The following is an 18,082-nucleotide window of genomic DNA, read 5'->3' on the forward strand; positions in this document are numbered from 1 at the left end:
ACGCACAAGAGGACAGCTTTTAATAGAGAATACAGACATAAAATCAGCACTAAAAGTATTGTTAGGTTTAAAGTACACACGCACACTGACCAAGTGCAAAGTGTTTACTTCTCACATGTTATTTCCCAACAGTTTGTGGACACACAATAAAATATCACAAACAACTTTTTGAGACATTCCAATCAGCTTTAAAAGCGATTCATTGCTGAGTCAGTTTAGTCCTTAATTCAGTATCTGAACAAAGAGGTGAGGTTTACAAGTGTGTGTGATGCCTCTAATCTAAATGTATCAAGGGGGGTGTGCTAATAAAAAAAAGTTGCTCACCAGCAATCATGTTTGCATGAAATACCTGTGAATGCCTCTCATCTAACCTCCCAGAAAAGCTATTTTTGTGTGCAATATCTTCAGCATACTAAATGAAGTCATGCAACATTTTCTGTTCATACTGTGGATATTTTCTGACTTACAGACCTAAAATGAATACATGGAGCGGGTGGAAATTTAGTCGCCTTTTAAGTCGCCTTATTTTTTTACAGCATTTTTTTAGACCTCAATGTACTTCTTAAGTACATGAAGTACATGAAATTATCAGAGTGGAAAAACACATTTAACCTTAACCAAATGAATTTTACATCCACCCACCTAGAAGAAGTCACAGATGAGCCTGGTACCAAACTGGTACAAAGCAGACCTTTCATGCTGTTGGTTTTTACCAGTTACACACATGGTGATATCATTAAACTAGAGCCTGACTGATGTAGGACTTTTAAGATACCCGTATTTTGTGATTTAAAAAGTCTGCTATATCGGCCAATATTTTTTTTCTTTCAGACACACATATTTGTTTGTAGTTATTTATTCACTCCTTTATGCCGACTCTGTTCAGAAAGGCTGGTTGTGTTTCTGGCATTCCAAATAAGTTGCAAAGTGCCCTCTGCAGCTTCTCTACGCAATATCAACACTCATACCATATTTGATGGGTGTTTCTGTTACTCTACTTCACAGATGTTATATTAGTACAATTTTTCTGCTGAAACGGTGATTATATTCCATAATATTGATGCTTACAGTTGGTTTTAGAAAAAAATATGCTGAATTGGCTGTAGATGGGGACACTTACAGTGGGTATAGAATTTCAGCTTTTAACTGAGTTTAGTGCCTTCTCAGTGCTGAAAAGGTCATTTGGTTATCTCCTGTGGTGAAATTGCAAGGAATGAAAAGTGAGTTTTAACCCTTATCTACTCTGATGGCCAGTAACTAATTTTCATTGTACTAAACCTTGCATGATTTCATTTAATATGTAAGTTATTGCATTTTTTGTTTAGCTGATTTTTTTGGATGTCAGGTGGGAACTTTGATGAGTTTTGACTGATTTTCTATGTATATCCTGTATATATTTGATCTATTTGGAGTAATATTCATCTTGTTACTCTGTTTCTTTATAACTCATTTGGTTTTTATAAGTGCTATATATATATAAAAGTACTTCATCATTTTTTAATTACCTATGACTCATTACCCAGAGCAACATGGAAATTTGTCAGGTTTATATTGACGACAGGATTGACCTGATGGATGAGGGAATGAGAGGGAATACTTCTTAACTCTGTTCTGGAGGCCAGAAAATCCAGCATTTCAGGCCCACTACCAGACAGCCTCTCCACAGAAATGCATAGAAAAACACAGTGATGGCAGGACAAAGTGAAGAGTCAGTCATGCGTTCATTCAGTCCCATGCCTCTCTTCTGATAAAGCACAACTAGGTATTTGGTTTTCGTCACGTTTCATCTCTGCATTATATTTTCCTCCTCCCGCTGCAGCCGACATTGTAAAGTTTCTCTAAGTTATAATAGTTAAGTTTTTCATTCATGTAAACACGATTCGGTATGTATAAATAACTCATCTTGCTCTGCCCTGAAAAACATATACCTCGAGGGAATGTCAGCTTTCATCAAAATACCTCTCAGTCATCCAACACAATATCAAAAATATCATCTCTTTAAATGTTAAAGTCTCTGTAGAAAAATGCCTGAAATATACATGTACATTTGTATACAAAAAAAATTTGATGCAAATTATTACTTCTTCAATAACCCTTTAAAGCTGTAACTATGCCACACTGTACTGAATCTCTGCATGTCATTGTGAAATAAACACAGCTTGCATGGCACCAGATGAGCGGATAGATTTTGATGTACAACGAACAGAATGTCTGGACAAGGACCAGTGACCGCATCATCAACCATTTCAAAACACGAGTCTTTCCAAAAACATGCTGTGGTTGTGCATATGGCACGTACTGACATAGCTATTATTTTCTCCTTATCTGCAGTCCAGCAGAGAGCGTTTCGCTCCTAGGCCGAACCGTTGGGCTTTCCAGACACAAACAATTACATTTCTTAAAAGGCAAATTCCATCGGTTGAGTGGAGCTATTGATTTCCATCTGAGCACGCACAAAGCAAAAACAAGTATAGACATCAATCAAATACTGGCTGACATTATTTCACCCCATCTTGTACTGGTTCATCTTTACTTTTGATGATAAGGTTTCATCGGTGTTTGAATCTTTAAATCAACCATTTATATGAATGAAAATATCACCTCCACATCAATAGATTCATCTTTTTGCACACACACAGTGACTACCCTTCCTGCTTTGCCAGTTAGACAGTAACACTGCTCCAGCACAGCTGGTTCCCAGAGGTTGCTTAGTGCACAAACAGCACAAGCACTATGCAAGAGCTATGCAAATGGTGGTGGATGCTTGGCCTCAGCTCTGGCTATTCCCTGCCTGATCAACCGGGGTCGATCGGTGTATGAAGCAAGCATCCCTTTGTCTCGTATCTCAAGTGTGTCAATGGGCCCTGCAGAGAGAGAGAGAGAAAAAAGAGGAAACATATTAGTGTGAATATCTGGCTGCACAGTGGAGAGCCACTTGACAGAGCAGTCACAGCACTAACAATCACTTTTCATTGACCAAAATGAAAATATGCCAAAGCACAAACGCCCAGTAACACATACACGAGCCATCAAAGTTATTAAGACTGAACAGTCTTGCATTTTTCTTCGTGGATTAAAAAGCCTTCCCTTTTGTGACAGACAATTTGCCCAGACTTGTGGGACTCCTTAAATAGCATTTTTTTCTGTGTTTCTCACTCAAGTCTGAAGTGGTTCAATGAGCAGAGGACCCCATCTGGGCCACTGTGGCTCTTACAGATCTGATCCTGTTGTTGAAATATTGTTTACCTTCCCCGAGTAAGGTGCAGCTGATGCCTCTAACTTTTAACAATCTCCAAAGGAGCGTGAAAGCCTCAGATTAAGTTTGCTTCACCACCAAAGCTTTCTAAGTTGCACCGAGCCATCTCACGGCCTTTGACTCCATCTTACACACATGGCTGCATACACCCATGAGTCTTTTTGCACTCTTTTTCACCTTTTAAAACTCATGCACACGTATCCCCTTTAAAATGAAAATAAATGCATATGAGCACGCACATGCATTTTAATAACACACATGCCCACTCACGTTCCCAAATCATCACTTTGCCTGAGTCACTGACAGAGAAGCACCAAGACGAGCCAGTATTCAGGCCTAATGTGCACCAGATTTACTTCTGAATGCTCTGGCGTTTGGCAATGTAGGTCATGTCTATTTGTATTCTAATGAACCCTGCACACAGCATCTCCATTACAGATGTAATGCCTCTGGCACAAAACACCAAAATGATTTGGTTTTCATTTTGTTTAATGCTTCCCCCATACCAATTTAATTTTTCAATGATTGCTATGAAATATAGTTGATTGAGGGAAACAAAAATCAAAGTAAATGATGCATGCAGAATGGGATGAGCAAACAGACAACTGTGTCTCTTGGCAGACTATCACCACAAACAATCAGACCGAGACACAACAGCTAATTAATATTCACTGGCAAAATGTGTCTCACTCTGACACATCTTTTGGGTTTTATCGCACATTGTGCACATGCCAGGTTGGAAAATGGAACGAAGACAATACAGTCAGTGGGAGCACTATAAGCACATGCATTGACTATTATAGCAAGAAACAAATCATAGTAACAGAGCATAGGGGTGTACTACAAAGCATGATTAATGGGTTAGCAAGCTATGTTAAGCTTAAAGTCAGAGTTTTATGTGTTATAGAGGTGGTTATCACCTGATTAGATCACCATGCCAACTTTTCCTGAACATATAACCTGGTCTGGAGCAGGTTGTGTTCTTAAATATATTTATAATCAGCTGGGATCACCACATTTATGTTGATTTATTTAGTGTGCTGTAAGTGCCATTCAGCTTCTCTGCTGAAGGAATGCAACCTGTTAACACTACCAATTGAAGCCCACCTATAAAGTTACACCAGCACAAACTGTGCTTCGTATTGTCTGTGGTTTTACATTCATTCAATTGGTGATGCAGAAACTCTGCTTGAATTGCAGCTTCTGGAACACAGAAAATCAATCAGGTGCATTTGTAGGCTATGTATCACCAAGAATACCAAAACAATCAATAAAATGAATTTCACTTTGATCTGGGCACAAAGTAAACTGATTTCCACGTCTCCTTTATTAGGCCGTGGGACAGGTTTGGATTTACAGTTTTACTAAGACTCTGTGTGAGTCTTGGATCCAAATCCTGGACGAGCCCCTGTTTAAGTTACAATAATGTGAAATGGAGACCTACGCTTGTAATTGGTCATTCTTAAACTTGGATTGTTTGTTAATTTAAATGAACCCCCATTCATGAGCTCATCCTCTCTTCTGCACTTGTTACTGTAACATATCCAAATTTACACATCAAGCCTTTACATGTAAGTATTTTTCAACTCATTATGGAACGCGGATGTTTACCAATTCACCCGATAAATGGACAATTGACGTCAGCAGGACGTGGGATTGAAATGTAAAAGCCGTACATGGAGGTGGTGCTGGACGCATAACAATAGGGAGTAAAAGCCATCATCCCTAGAAGGTTTTTTGTCATTCAAAGTCAGGAAGTGCCTGACCTTTTTTATTAAACCTACAAACAGGAGTGTTTGCTGTACAAAGTGTCAGATATGCTTTAATAATAGCTACCTCACCCACATGTATATGGAGCTGCATGTGCACAAAGAGAGTGTTATGCATACAGATGCTGCTGAGTGGGAGTAAAGCATCATCCAAGGGGAAAGGAAGAAAGAAATGAAGAAGAAATAGTGAGAGAGAGCATGAGACGGGGGGGGGGGGGGGGGGGGGGGGGGGGGGGGGGGTTGGAGAGAGAGAGAGAGAGAGAGCTGGGTTATAAACAAGAGCTGTGAGCTGTAGGGAGTAGGTCAGTGCATTTGAGTCAGTCCTGACTCATGATGGAGGCGGTGAATATCCACCTCCTCCCTGCCCATTACAACTTCATCCTCAAGCCTGGAGCGCTTGCAGCTAGCCTTTGCAAAAACTGTGAAAAACTCCTACACCCATGGTCAGAGGAGTAGTGATTTTTGTGTTACAAGAACAATCTGATAATAGGTCATGCATGTATTAAACCAGTGACTGATGAAACACTTTTGCATCGGTCAGCCAGCCCAAATGGCAGAACAGTTTCTCCCACTTCATACTGGCATCCTTCTGTCACACATGTCTGGTAGATTAATACAGAGTAGGTTGAAAGTAATACCAGAAAGGCAGAGCAAATCTCAACACACTGAAACATGTAAACCTAATGAAAGCTAGCTGTAGTCTGTGTGTCCACAAATTATATAATTGAATGTCACTTTTACAAAACAAAGTTCATGTGTACCTGCTTCTATTTAACTATGTTTAAAGGTTGTGAAATGTTATTAAAATGAATAAATTGCCACTAGTGCCAAAACATTTTAAAGGTTAAGAACAGGTTGATATAATGATAATCTGTTTTGCAGTGTTGAAATAAGAGGGAAAAACAAACAAATAATACAAAAAAACATCAACACAATTCTGGAGTCAGCAGATTTAGTTTAAGAGAGAAATATTTTTTGAATAAACATTTAGAAACACTTCAGAAAAAATGGACAATGTGAGCCACTGTGATGTCTTGTATTGGTTAGTCCTGTTGTGAAACATTAAGCAGAGCAAGTGTTCTAGTCTATCCTTACATGCCACACAAAAGGCAGCATGTAAATGTGCAAACATGCTTTTCAGACCAAGGGAAGAAATACTTTCATTTTACTGAAGCACCTAGTCATCCAAATCTATTCATAAGAATTCAGGCTGAATACGTTTTATGTAATGTTAACAACATTTAAAGTATTATCCTTCTTATGTTATCCTGAATTAAACATTACCATTTTGTTTAAGACAGCTTGTTCCCACAGACTAAAATGTTTGCAATGTCTAATATAATGTACTTAAGCTAATGTAATGTAATTGTAGTAATGTAAGCAGGCTTCCTAATATTTCAGTCAACAAAATATACTGTTAGCTTTTTAGGTTTTGTACTGTTCTTTGTACTGTGCTTAAATACATGATCATACATTCAAATACATGGGAATATCTTTGTGTTTTCATATCAACATGGGTATTGAGAGCCATGTCATTCTACTGTTTCTGGTATTGACCACCACCTTTCTGGTACCCTGGAAACTTTATGTTGATGTGGCAAAAGCTTATCAATGCCAAAGTAGGCACGCCCTAAAACATACCAGAATTGAGCACTTTTGACTCTAACAAGGCCCATAATTTACAAAATGTATATCATGTTGTATTCAGTAAGACATCTGAGTGGAAGGTGCAACAGCAAATGGACACAAATGAGACAGAGTGGGAAAGGAAAAATAAAACAGATGCCTCCAATGTTTTCAATGTTTTTCTTTTTGTGTTTAGTTATTTGATCACAGTTTTTGATCAGAAACGGGTAAATTTGGTATGCATTTTGGGTGGTATGATGTTTAGCACTGTCGCTTCACCGCAAGAAGGTTTTGGGTTCAACCTCAGTTGGGGCTGGCCCTTTCTATGTGGAGTTTACATGTTCTCCCACAGGTTAAAGTAAGGGTTAGGTGACTCTTAATTGGTTGGCTGTGATGTGAATAGAAGTCTTTCTCTGTTTATCTGTCTATGATGATGTCTGACTCTGTCTAGCCTTGGTGACTTGTCCAGAGCGTACCCCACCTCTCACTCTGTGACAGCTGGGTTAATTTCCAGCCCTAGATACTGAGGTGGATAAGAGATTTAAAAAAAAAAAAATGGTAAAGGAACCTCTGCGACAGACTGGCAACCTGTCCAGGGTGTACCCCGCCTCTCGCCCTAAGACAGCTGGGACATGCTCCAGCGCCCCCGTGACCCTGAAAAGGACACGCGGAAGCGAATGGATGGATATGGTAAAAGATTTTTAAGTTTATTACTAAACTGAGCTAGCCTAAGAGTTTTTAAGCACAGAATTTGCAACAAAACAACTTTAAACATCTTTAATCACATGATGACACTGTGCCAATTTCCTCAGCTACTAAAAAACTACTACAGTGGCAGAAGCCCATATGAGTAGGATCTACTGATGATGTACCTATTTGTATGAGTATTTCAATATGTACGTATGTGTGCATGCTGCTGCCAGACATAAAATCCATGAATACAACATTAATACAGTGGATGTTCTGTGCCGTGAGCACTAATCAAGTGGAAAAACATACATCCACATTTGCTACATAACAGCAGGGCAATGCAGCTAAAAGAGCATCAGCTTTCACTGCATCACCATCTCTCTGTATGTCTCCCTCTACGGCACACTCACTTTCTCTCTGTCCCACACTTTTACCCTATGTGCCCTCATCCCCACTCGTGCTTACTCTTTCTCATTTTTTACATGGCTAAATATCCACTGATCCCTAATCTAGATGCCGATTTTAGATTGTAAGGCCAGCGAGGTCTTGCATTGGATTTAGTCATCAATATGCGATTTTCATTCCCCTGGTTTTCTCAGCTTTAACCTTCAAGATTTCCACCCCCACCACCCCAACAGAACATATAAGTGATATACATATTAAATTCACTGTTTATATAACATGCCTCCCGAACATCACAGCTGTCCTCCACACATCTTTACCTTGCTTCCTTATTTCTTACTTCTTATCTTCCTTATTTCTTTCCTCAGTTTCTCTGCTTGCCGGCTTGCGCTCTCCTCTCTCACTGTTTGTCATAAAAAATATGTTTAGCAGCGGTTCAGAGCTTTGTCAAGGCTGATGTTGGTACAAAGGCTTTCTGAGGCAGTGTTGTTATCTCCTCTAGTCTAATCTAGCTAATTAAGGGCATTGCTGGGAGGAAGGTGCTACTATTCTCATCTAACTCCTGGGTGTGCTGTCTCCCCAGTCTGGCAAACTGACTCGTGCTTTTACACACACCTTTGTAAATACAAAGACGTATATGCAGACACACACACACAGATTTGAAAACGATCTCAGATGTACTGAAATATCAGCCATATGCTCACACATTTCTCTCTCTCACACACACATGTAAAAATAACAGACTTTCTAAAACATGCTTCTTAATGGAAGCCAATAAAGTGGAGACTACCAACTGTTCATATAGACTGAGATGGTCCGATGTTACTGCTGATTTAAAAGGAAATAGTTCAGCATTGTTTCGCCTGATTCTCTCCACTCAAGAGCAGAACTGATAGGCTTACTGTCCATTTAGCTTCACATCACAGGGGGGTGGTGCTGATATCACAGCGGGTGGAGGGTAGATGTCAACAAAAATGAGACTTGCATTGCTAAAGACAGATTTTTATTAGAAAATAAAGTAAAAGATTTTTCAATTAGTATGCGCTGTGGAGCAAATCAAAATGCCAGCTGTGTCAGCTAACACTTCCTTCTCTCTCTCTCCAACCTACCGTGTCACTCTTTTCATTTTTTCTCCCTCCTTTTACTTCTACAGTCTCACACGTCAACAAAATGAATCCTGGAAGGTGATGAAGGAAGAGGTAGTACCAACTCACTTTTCTGTCTCACAACCCTAACTGTGAATCTAGGCAGGTATGTGTGAAGATATATTCTGTTTATGTGCCAGCATATTGGAAGATCTTTAAGTTTTTGTATAAAATCTTGGGGAAGTGGGTGCTATTGTTTCATCTAGAAAGATATTAATTCATTATATTATTGCTAATGGAGAAGATCCCAAGTAATAGACTCAGTACCAACAATCTCCTGGAAGAAACAAAACAAAAAACAGTCTACCAGTATCAGTTGCTCAAGGACCAACAAACAGATGCAGTGGTGTGTCCAGAGGGGAAACATGGGGTGGCACTCGCCCCATGTTTGAAATATGAAATAGGCACTCCTGGATACAGTGCCCTATATCTTTAGATAATAGCATTAGCAGGAACAGTACTGGGATATAACTTGTTATATTTAACAAGTTACTTTATAGTGTTTTAATGTACTTTATTTAAGTATTTCTTAAATTAAATATACAGACTTGGTATGGCATATGCACATGAAATTTTCTTTTAGTGCTTGATATTTCTTTTTCACTATATTTTAAATTCAAATATACTATGTGCTCCACAACAACTGTTTTAAATTGTAAGAAACTGTAATTACCTTTTTTTTTGCTTACTTTAAAATATACTGTCGTTTTAATATTTTTAAGCTATAAGTAATGAAATAATTTCCAGCTGCAACATTAAAAACATACAAATTCATGAATCAACAGTTATGATCTAATAATATCATGTATATTATACATGCTAATATTGTGCCTATTGAGGCTTGGTAAGTTGCAGTGGCAGTTTTCAAGCAATGGCATCTGTATGAGGGCACAGGAGTACCCATGAACATGAAAATTGTAAGTTTTCTACACCAATTTTAATTCCCTGTCTTGTTCTTGGTTCTTCCTGTGCTGTGCGCTTTAAAAATATCCTGGGAACACCTCTGTACTGTACATACGAAGATACTCTAAAAAAACACAAAAACACAGACAGACTCATGGGGATGTGCTGGAGCAAACAAACCTTCCTGATGAACAACTCGTATAGGCACACTCAGGAACACTCACCGCTTCTTCCTGATCTCTCGATGTACATCTCGATGCCCACGGCGATGCCTTCTTCTGTTCCACTCACTATATCCGCTCTTTTGTTTATTATTTCCAATCCTTTCTTCTCTCTGGATAATCCAAAGTTCAACTGGAGTAGAAAGCACTCATAAAGTAGAAAACACTATGAATGATTCAAAAATGTTTAAACTAGACACAACAAGGGGGGTTGGTGTCAAACCGTGGTGGTGGTTGATTTGCGAAGGATTGTTTTCTGGGGCTTGAGAGAAGGTGTGTGGGGAGGCACACAAGGTGGAGCAGTGTTTCCCGTTGGTGGGAAACTGTGGCTGACTGGTAGACCGCCATTTTCCAACATGAATTCATGGGAAAGAGAATGAGGAGGAGGAGGGGAAGAGGAGCAGCAGTGTACTGGGCTGAGCCTCAAGTCATTCAGCTCAGCCTGCAAGTGTAGTTCTGTGTCATCTACATCGTACTGGAGGTCACAGTCCGGGCAGTAGCCATGAAACTGAACCTTCTCGCTGAAACGTACACGTTCCCTCTCACGTGGCTCCCTGCCAGGGGCCTTGGGGCATTTGTTCTTTTCATGCCGTAGAAGAGGCATGGGTCTGGGCAATGTAGGAACAAGACCCGACTCAGGGATTCCACTGTCATTAGAAATGAAGCATGGTGTGGAGGAAAATAAATCCCTGTTTGATTTCAATGGGAAAACCCCACCATTCCTTAATAGAGACCCGTTAGCCTTGGATAGATTCCCTGATAACACTAAAGTTGGATGAGGCAGATTTTTAACGTTGTGGTCCTCGGCTCTCAGCGGGGTATGTCTTGGTGGTGGTAGAGGTGGGTGTGGCTTCTTGAGTACAGTCAGGACTCCAGGAGGGTTGATGGGGACTGGCATTAGGGAAGCAGGTGTTTTAAATATGCAGTCTTCGGGAAAGAGCTTCATCTTCTCCAGGCTGGATGCAGTGGTAGTGGTGGTGGTGGAGCTCGAGCTGGAGTTCAGTGTGTCTGTCTTTGAGCTGTCTGTTAGTCCGTCTTCCTCCAACTGCAGGTCACAAGTTAGGGTGTCAATCTCATGAACAACCTGTTGGTGATAATAGGAAGTGTAACTATGACAGCTGAAGGAAAAATAAATAAGTGTGTCACAAGAAGATGAAATTAGGCCACTTAGATTATGGTATAAACTGTAAAAGCTGCGTCCTTATTCACAAGGGATGTCCACAGCAGGTATCTCCACATGTTTCACTTGGCAGAATTTTTATGCTGGATGCCCTTCCTGATGCAAGCCCAGAGGGATTTGTGTCTCCTCCTGAGACTCACCCGAGGAGCTTATGATTTGTTAGGAGAATGTGTGTAAACCACTTCACCATGGAGCCACTGGTTATGGTATAAGTTGTAATGATGCAATATTTTGGTCAGTGATTATTAATTAGATTGACCTAATTTTGAAACATTGTTTCTAGAACCAAAGTTCCTCCTAACAGCCAAACTCTTGTTAACAAAAGGTTCTCTTTTTTGTCATCCTGGTTGAACTGAGATGAACTAAACCAGCCAAACGCATATGGGAGAGTTTGTTTGGATTTTTTTTTAGTAAAGAGCAAAAGTTTAACGCTTTAGCAGATAGCCCACTTGAAAATTATTTGTTTTATATCAATAATCTTATTTCCATAATTGCAGAAGCCATCATAATTTTCAATTGCGAAGCCCTACAGAAAATATTAACTATTACAGTCTCATCTAAAAAGTTACCAACTTGGAAAAAATGCATTAGGATATAGGGTAAGAAGATGAAGTAGAGGAAAAGACAAATTAATATCTTTGTAAGTTCTTAATTACATTTTAAAGAGGAAACACTTCCAAATTTATAAGACTGAAGATTGCTTAATACATCCCAATGACAACCACAGTGAGAGAAAATAACTATCAATAGGATTTATGAGAGAAGCCATGAGCCTGCCAGATTCTGACCTAAGTGATAGATTACATCAATCTCATGCACCAGCAGAATTCAAGAGAAGTAGCAGCACCAAACATATCCTGTGATGCAAGACGGAAGAACCATCATTTGTAATATGCAACCAATTTTGAGAAAGAAGAAAAGAGAAAAGATGACAAAGACAAAGGAATGTAAAAAAAAAGAACAGTGCAGAGGAGTGAAAAGATCACTAAACTGTTTGTCTCTTATTAATCAAAATACCATGAAAAAGACATAACCGAAGGCTTTGTTTCCTTGAAATGTAACATGTGACAGCAGACCATTAGGAGACATTTAACAAATCTGTAATGAAAAAGAAATTATGTAAAATGCCCTACTAACTTTATCAGAAAGGATATGAATACAGTAGATACAGTAGATATGAAACAGCAGATAGAAAAATACATCTATGTCTTCCCATCGGAAGTTTGCATCCACATCCTACATAATGAAAGTACTTAAGAACTGTTTAGGAAGATAACAAGCAATATGTACTGATAAAAATAAATAAAAACAATAAATAGAGGAAAACTTTAATCAGAGTATAGAATTAAGCCAGTTAAACTTCTCGTCATTTAAGTTGCAGAGAGGGTTAACAGATGCACTAAAGGTGCTACAGTGAGACCCAATACAAGAATGGTTTTATAGATGAAGGCTACTGACCCCTTTTTTCCTCCTCATCTTTTCTGGTTGTTTTTTCACTAGGTTTGCGTTTGGTTATGGTCAGTGTCACTGCTGGTAGTGTGAGATACCTGGACCCTAGAAAGGCTGCACAGTCCAACACCTCCGAGCACAGTCTCCAGAGCATGGAGGAGAATTCAGGAGACAGGTAGTTACTCTAGGAGCGCTGGACAGTGTTGTAGAAGATCCTTACCCATCAGCAGGGCATTCCTTTGTGTAAAGAGGAACAGGATGAACATTGCCAGAGGCCTATAAAATGAGCTCCAGCAGACCACCGATGGGAATGTCTCTGACCAAACAATCAGAAATAGACTTAATGAGGGTGGCCGGAGAGCCCAACATCCTCTAGTGGGTCCTGTGCTCACTGCCTGGCACTGTGGAACCTGATTTGGCATTTGCCATAGAATCACAGAATTGGAACGTACACCACTGGCACCCTGTGCTGTTTACAGATGAGACCAGGTTCACCCTTAACACATGTGACACGTGATTTTGGAGACACATGTGATTGTTCAGCATGACCAGTTTGATGATGGGTCAATGATGGTCTAGGGAAGCATATCCATGGAGGGATGCACAGACCTCTACAAGGTGAGCAACAGCACCCTGACTGCCATTAGGAAATGGAATGAAATCCTTGGACCCATTGCTTTAAACTGGCAGACGTGCTCACTTGACCTAAATCCAATACAGCCAAATTGAACCCCAGACTGTCCAGGAGCTCAGATCTCCTCACAGATCTGGGAGGAGATGGAAAACCATTACTCATCTCATTAGGAGTAGGTCCTGATGTTGTCAGGCATGCATACAAGCACGCGGGGCCCATACACCAATGAGTACCATTTTGAGTTGCTGCATTTTGGCAAAATGGACTAGTCAGCCGCATAATTTTTTCACTTTGATTTTATGGAATGTCTTTGAATTCAGCCCTCTGTAGGTTGATAATCTTAATTTTCATCAAACAATGTGATATCCTTTCATTCCCAATAAATCCAAAACCCAGTCCATATCAGCAGAGATATCCAGCATGATTTTTTCCCCATTAAGATCTTATGTGTTTTTAAAATGTTCCTTTAATTTTTTTAAAATTAGACCTGCATATATTCAAGTGCACATGCAAAATGCTATAGCTGAATTTCCTCTAACACTGTCTTATTAGATTGTCACATCATGTTGTTATAAAAAAATGTATCAAATGTTGATAACAATATTAACTAGATATCTATTAAAAACAGAGATGAATACTTCATCAATATTCACTGGGAAGTGTTTGACCATTCTTGGAAGATTGCACCATACACCACGTCGTGCTGCTCTCAGCTGCTCTCATATAGCTAACAAATGATGGAAGTAGCCAGCTTAGTGAAGTCCCTTGCTATGTGTTTTCACTTTTGCCATCTTGGTGCTTTAATACTGGATGTGATGAACAAATGGTGGATCTGAAGGTTGGATGGACTACACATCTAAGAATGATTAATCTACATATATATGCATGTTTTTTCTTCTTTTGTTTGTTTCTGGAATTGATAAATAGAATATAACCAGATAACCAGATTATTTAAAAATACTTATGAAACAAAGGCTAAAAGTGTTTTGCTAACACTTTGGTAGTGATTTTTCTTTAGCAATCATTTATTAATCAGTAGAACAATATGTGTTATATTATCGTATATTCTTTATTGACACAATATTAATATTTCAATTTTAAATATCAATGTTATTCTCAGTATGTGATTATATTTATCAGTGGTTCAGGTGGTAGAGTGGGTCATCTACCAATTGGAGGTCAATGGACCCATCCCAGATACTCCTGTCCATGTGTCAAACCCCCAAGTTACTCCAGATGCATCTTTCAGAGTGTGAGTTTAAGTGAATATTAGATAAGTGCTTACATATAGATAAAAGCACTGCCTGAATATGTGTGTTGTGTAATTGGATGAATTAAACTTGTTGTAGAAAGTGCTTTCAGTGCTCAAATTAAGTAGAAAGGCACTATGTAAGTACCAGCCCATTAACCATTTACCATCAAAACCAAGGCTATTATAGTTAACTAGAGCTTACTATGAAAAAAGTCAAGCTAACTGAACTGAACTAATGAAAAAAGAACAAAGATGTAGACTGTAGAGGAAACTTCCTTCTGTTCTGAACTTCTGCTTTGCCCCTGACAAATTTTAACTACAAAGGAAAATAAAATTAACCTTTTTAGTTATTCAAAATTAAACTGAACATTTTTGAATAACTGGCAATAAATTGAATAAGTAAACTCACTAAATAAAAACATTAAAAAGTTGAAATAAAAAAAATAAAATAAAAGCTATATTAACCCTAATTGTGACACCTCTAAATTCCAGCTGTCGACCAAACAAGATGCACCCACCTAAAACCAACCAAGGGCTGACTAGACAACTAAAATATGATAGACCATGCGCACTTTATCTTTAGAAATGTAAGTACTTGCACTTTCAGCACTTCCATGGACACAGATACCCTACTATTCATTTACACCTACAGTGCTCAAGCAATATCTGGATGCTGGAAAGGTTTATAATACATCATAAACATTGCCCAAGAAGTCTTTAACGCAGAAGATAAAATTTAATAATCATAGTAAACTCTACTGGGAACTAATAACTGGTACTTAGTAATATAATGCCCACGTTATTGAGGCATTTTCAGAAGTCTTTCCAAAAACCTTCCCTTTAGAGTACATTTCCTTCCTGCTTCTCTTCCCTTGTTGGAGAGTGGTGCTTCCTTTGAAGCCCAGAACTGAAGTGGTGTGGGACATTTTGCTAATGTTTAACTCGGCAGCTCTCATAGGGTCTAAAAAAAGTCTAACATAAGTTGAGCTGAGCATGCATAGGTTCACAGTAAAATTACAACATTTGAGACAAAGATGTTGTTTATCTTTTGGATTAGGGGTTCTCATCTTAGAGTACCCAGTATGTTAGCCTGCTCTCAAGCACATTTGCTATCATGTGGTTTTAAATGCATGTGCAAACAGCAACTAAGGAGAGAGCAAGTGACTGAGAGGGAGCGATAAAAATAAAGATGAGAAGGCTAGGGCAGAGTGCTAAACTCTCCATGCAGTCTTTAAATGGATAATTTGTTGGGACACACACAAGAGGTAATACCAGTATCCCAGTGTGCAGCCCCTGTTGTAGGCCAGGCAGCTTCGGCGGCAGTGCCAAGCATCTGGGCAGGGTCCCTCCTTGGAGCCAGGCTCGGCTCCAGCCCCGTCTGTGAGTTATAACAGATAACTGCATTTCACATGGATTACACCCCAAACACTGGCTTTGATAGTAACACCCCCTGGAGGTATGTGTTTAGTGTGTGCGGTGTCAGAATAACTGATCCTCTACACAATCTCCCAGAAGCAAAAGAAAAAAAGCAAGAAGGGAGGAAAAAGGAAGGGCACATCACATAAAAAGATCACAATAGACAGATTACAATGGCTTCTTCTTCTCATTTATCTCTGGTGCCTGCTGTGACATATTGTAAACTGCTGAAAAACACAAAAGGAGTGTAATATAGTCAAAGTTGCAGGAAAAAATGAGAGTGAGGGGAACAGAGCGGCAGAAGGAGACAGATGCTGTGTCGGCTACCCATCCATAATGTACCACAGGCTGTACGCAATAGAGTTGTATTAGAATGACAGCTTGTCATGTTAAGGTTAGAGGTTTGGCAGAGCGGACTGGATGCCTGGTGTGCAGTCGGCAGAGGAATGCAAGCATAAAAGCAGGTAAGACTGCAGGTTATTTCAAGTGAGGGGGTGAGACTGATTCAGAGAAACCACTCTAATGTGAATGAAGGGAAAATATGTCACAGAGGCAGCTATATATTACTGGTTCTGTGACTGTGAATATAAACCTGAAATATCATCCTGATTTCTACAGAAACATCTGTAGTCTCTCCACCACTGAGATTTGAGACCTCAGTCAGACAGCTCTAAGAGTTTTGATCTTTTAGGACTAGAGAGGAGGAGGACAGCCACAAATACACATGCCAAGAGACAAAGAAAGATGAAGATAAGCAAGACACCACAAGGAGTCCAGGGAGGTGACAGGTGAAAAGAAGAAGACCACTTTCTCTCTATTATTTGGCAGGAAATCATTTGGACCAACAAAACAGTCAGCATTAAGATGATGAAATTCAATGCAAAATCACCTTCCTGCTTGCACCAACTTGTCCATTAAATATTAATTGTGATCACATTTTTTCACACTTTCATCAAAGCTTATGAGTCAGGGTGAAGAAGCTGTCCTGCCATTTCACACCCTATGTCCTCCCAGTGCCAAATGTCTCTCATGTTGGTGATAACGATCACATACATTAATGGGAAAGGCAGGAGCACGGTGTGTAGTCTTTTCCAGGCCCCACTGGTGAGGTCGATGTCAGCCCTCCATCTCCTCTCAGTCAAGGATGCTCAGAAAAAGCACCCTCACAGCAAGCCTGTGGAAATAACACGACACATGGCAGAACACTTCTTCTAATTTACCTCTTTGAGCTCTTTAGCTACATCCTTAAGATCTCCCAGGATGGTTTCCAAATTCTCCACGATTGTCTTGATCTCCTTTTTCACTTTTACTTTGGAGACTACTCCTTCAGCTTCTGCATTTGGTGTCCCTGACATTCTTCAGTTTATGGCACAATCTATTTCATGAAGGATCTCAAGTCAAATCCTTTGCTCGCCACGCTGCCACTTTGCCAACGCATTTTCTCTCTCTTTTTTGCTATGTAGTCCCCCAGCTGCCGTCACTTTTTCTCTCCTAAATCACGGCCAGGACGGAGAGAAGTGGCGTCGGGCAGCATTCTATAGCTAACACTAGGCATGCGCAATAGAGCGTAACACACAAAAATAACGGTTATGTCAAAATATTGTATCATACTGCCTGGGAAACAGCGCCCGTCCACAGGTTTATGTCCAACGGCAACAAAAAATGACGTGCCACGGGCATCCTTCACGTCGACAGAGCGCTAAATTCAACATTTTGTAAGAAAATCACCGACGCCAGCGCTTTAAAAATTGTTTAAGCAAAGAAGGGAAAGAAGAAGAAAAAGAAAAAGAAAAAGAAAGAGGCAGCTGTCCGAACCGTTACACAGTTGTTCGTTATTGTAACGGTCCATAATCCTCAGGCATCGACAAAATTATAATAAGCTCCTCCTGTTCTCCACATAATTAATAGATGGTAATGATATACCATGACAGGTAACGACAACCGAGAGGCACGGTCCTCGGAAAAACACCCCGCCAGTTTCATCCTGTCTACATCGCAGCCTCCTTGGAGAGTCTGAGCACAGGATGCTCGTGCGCGGTCTCTCTCGCTGTCCTCACGCGCTCTCTCTCTCTCTCCTCCTCACGCTCTCTCTCTCTCCCTCTCTCTGTTATATCAAGAGGATGCTGCTGATTCAGTCAC

The 18,082-nt window shown here is 39.8% G+C and overlaps 1 protein-coding gene across 1 annotated transcript; it reads right to left on the reverse strand.

Annotated features, from left to right (window-relative positions):
- Nucleotides 1-86: 86 nt before the first annotated feature.
- On the reverse strand, nucleotides 87-18,001 carry prr16 (proline rich 16). The gene is made up of 3 exons (XM_084946111.1): nucleotides 17,164-18,001; nucleotides 10,016-11,096; nucleotides 87-2,864 (listed from the first exon to the last, which is right to left on the reverse strand). The coding sequence occupies exons 1-2, from the start codon at nucleotides 17,296-17,298 to the stop codon at nucleotides 10,230-10,232; spliced, it is 1,002 nt and encodes a 333-aa protein (XP_084802237.1). The 5' UTR covers nucleotides 17,299-18,001; the 3' UTR covers nucleotides 87-2,864; nucleotides 10,016-10,229.
- Between the last annotated feature and the right edge of the window lie 81 nt (nucleotides 18,002-18,082).

Source organism: Perissodus microlepis, chromosome 12, assembly GCF_051167445.1.
Source record: "Perissodus microlepis isolate ML-2025 ecotype Zambia chromosome 12, ASM5116744v1, whole genome shotgun sequence".
Taxonomy (NCBI): Eukaryota; Metazoa; Chordata; class Actinopteri; order Cichliformes; family Cichlidae; genus Perissodus; species Perissodus microlepis.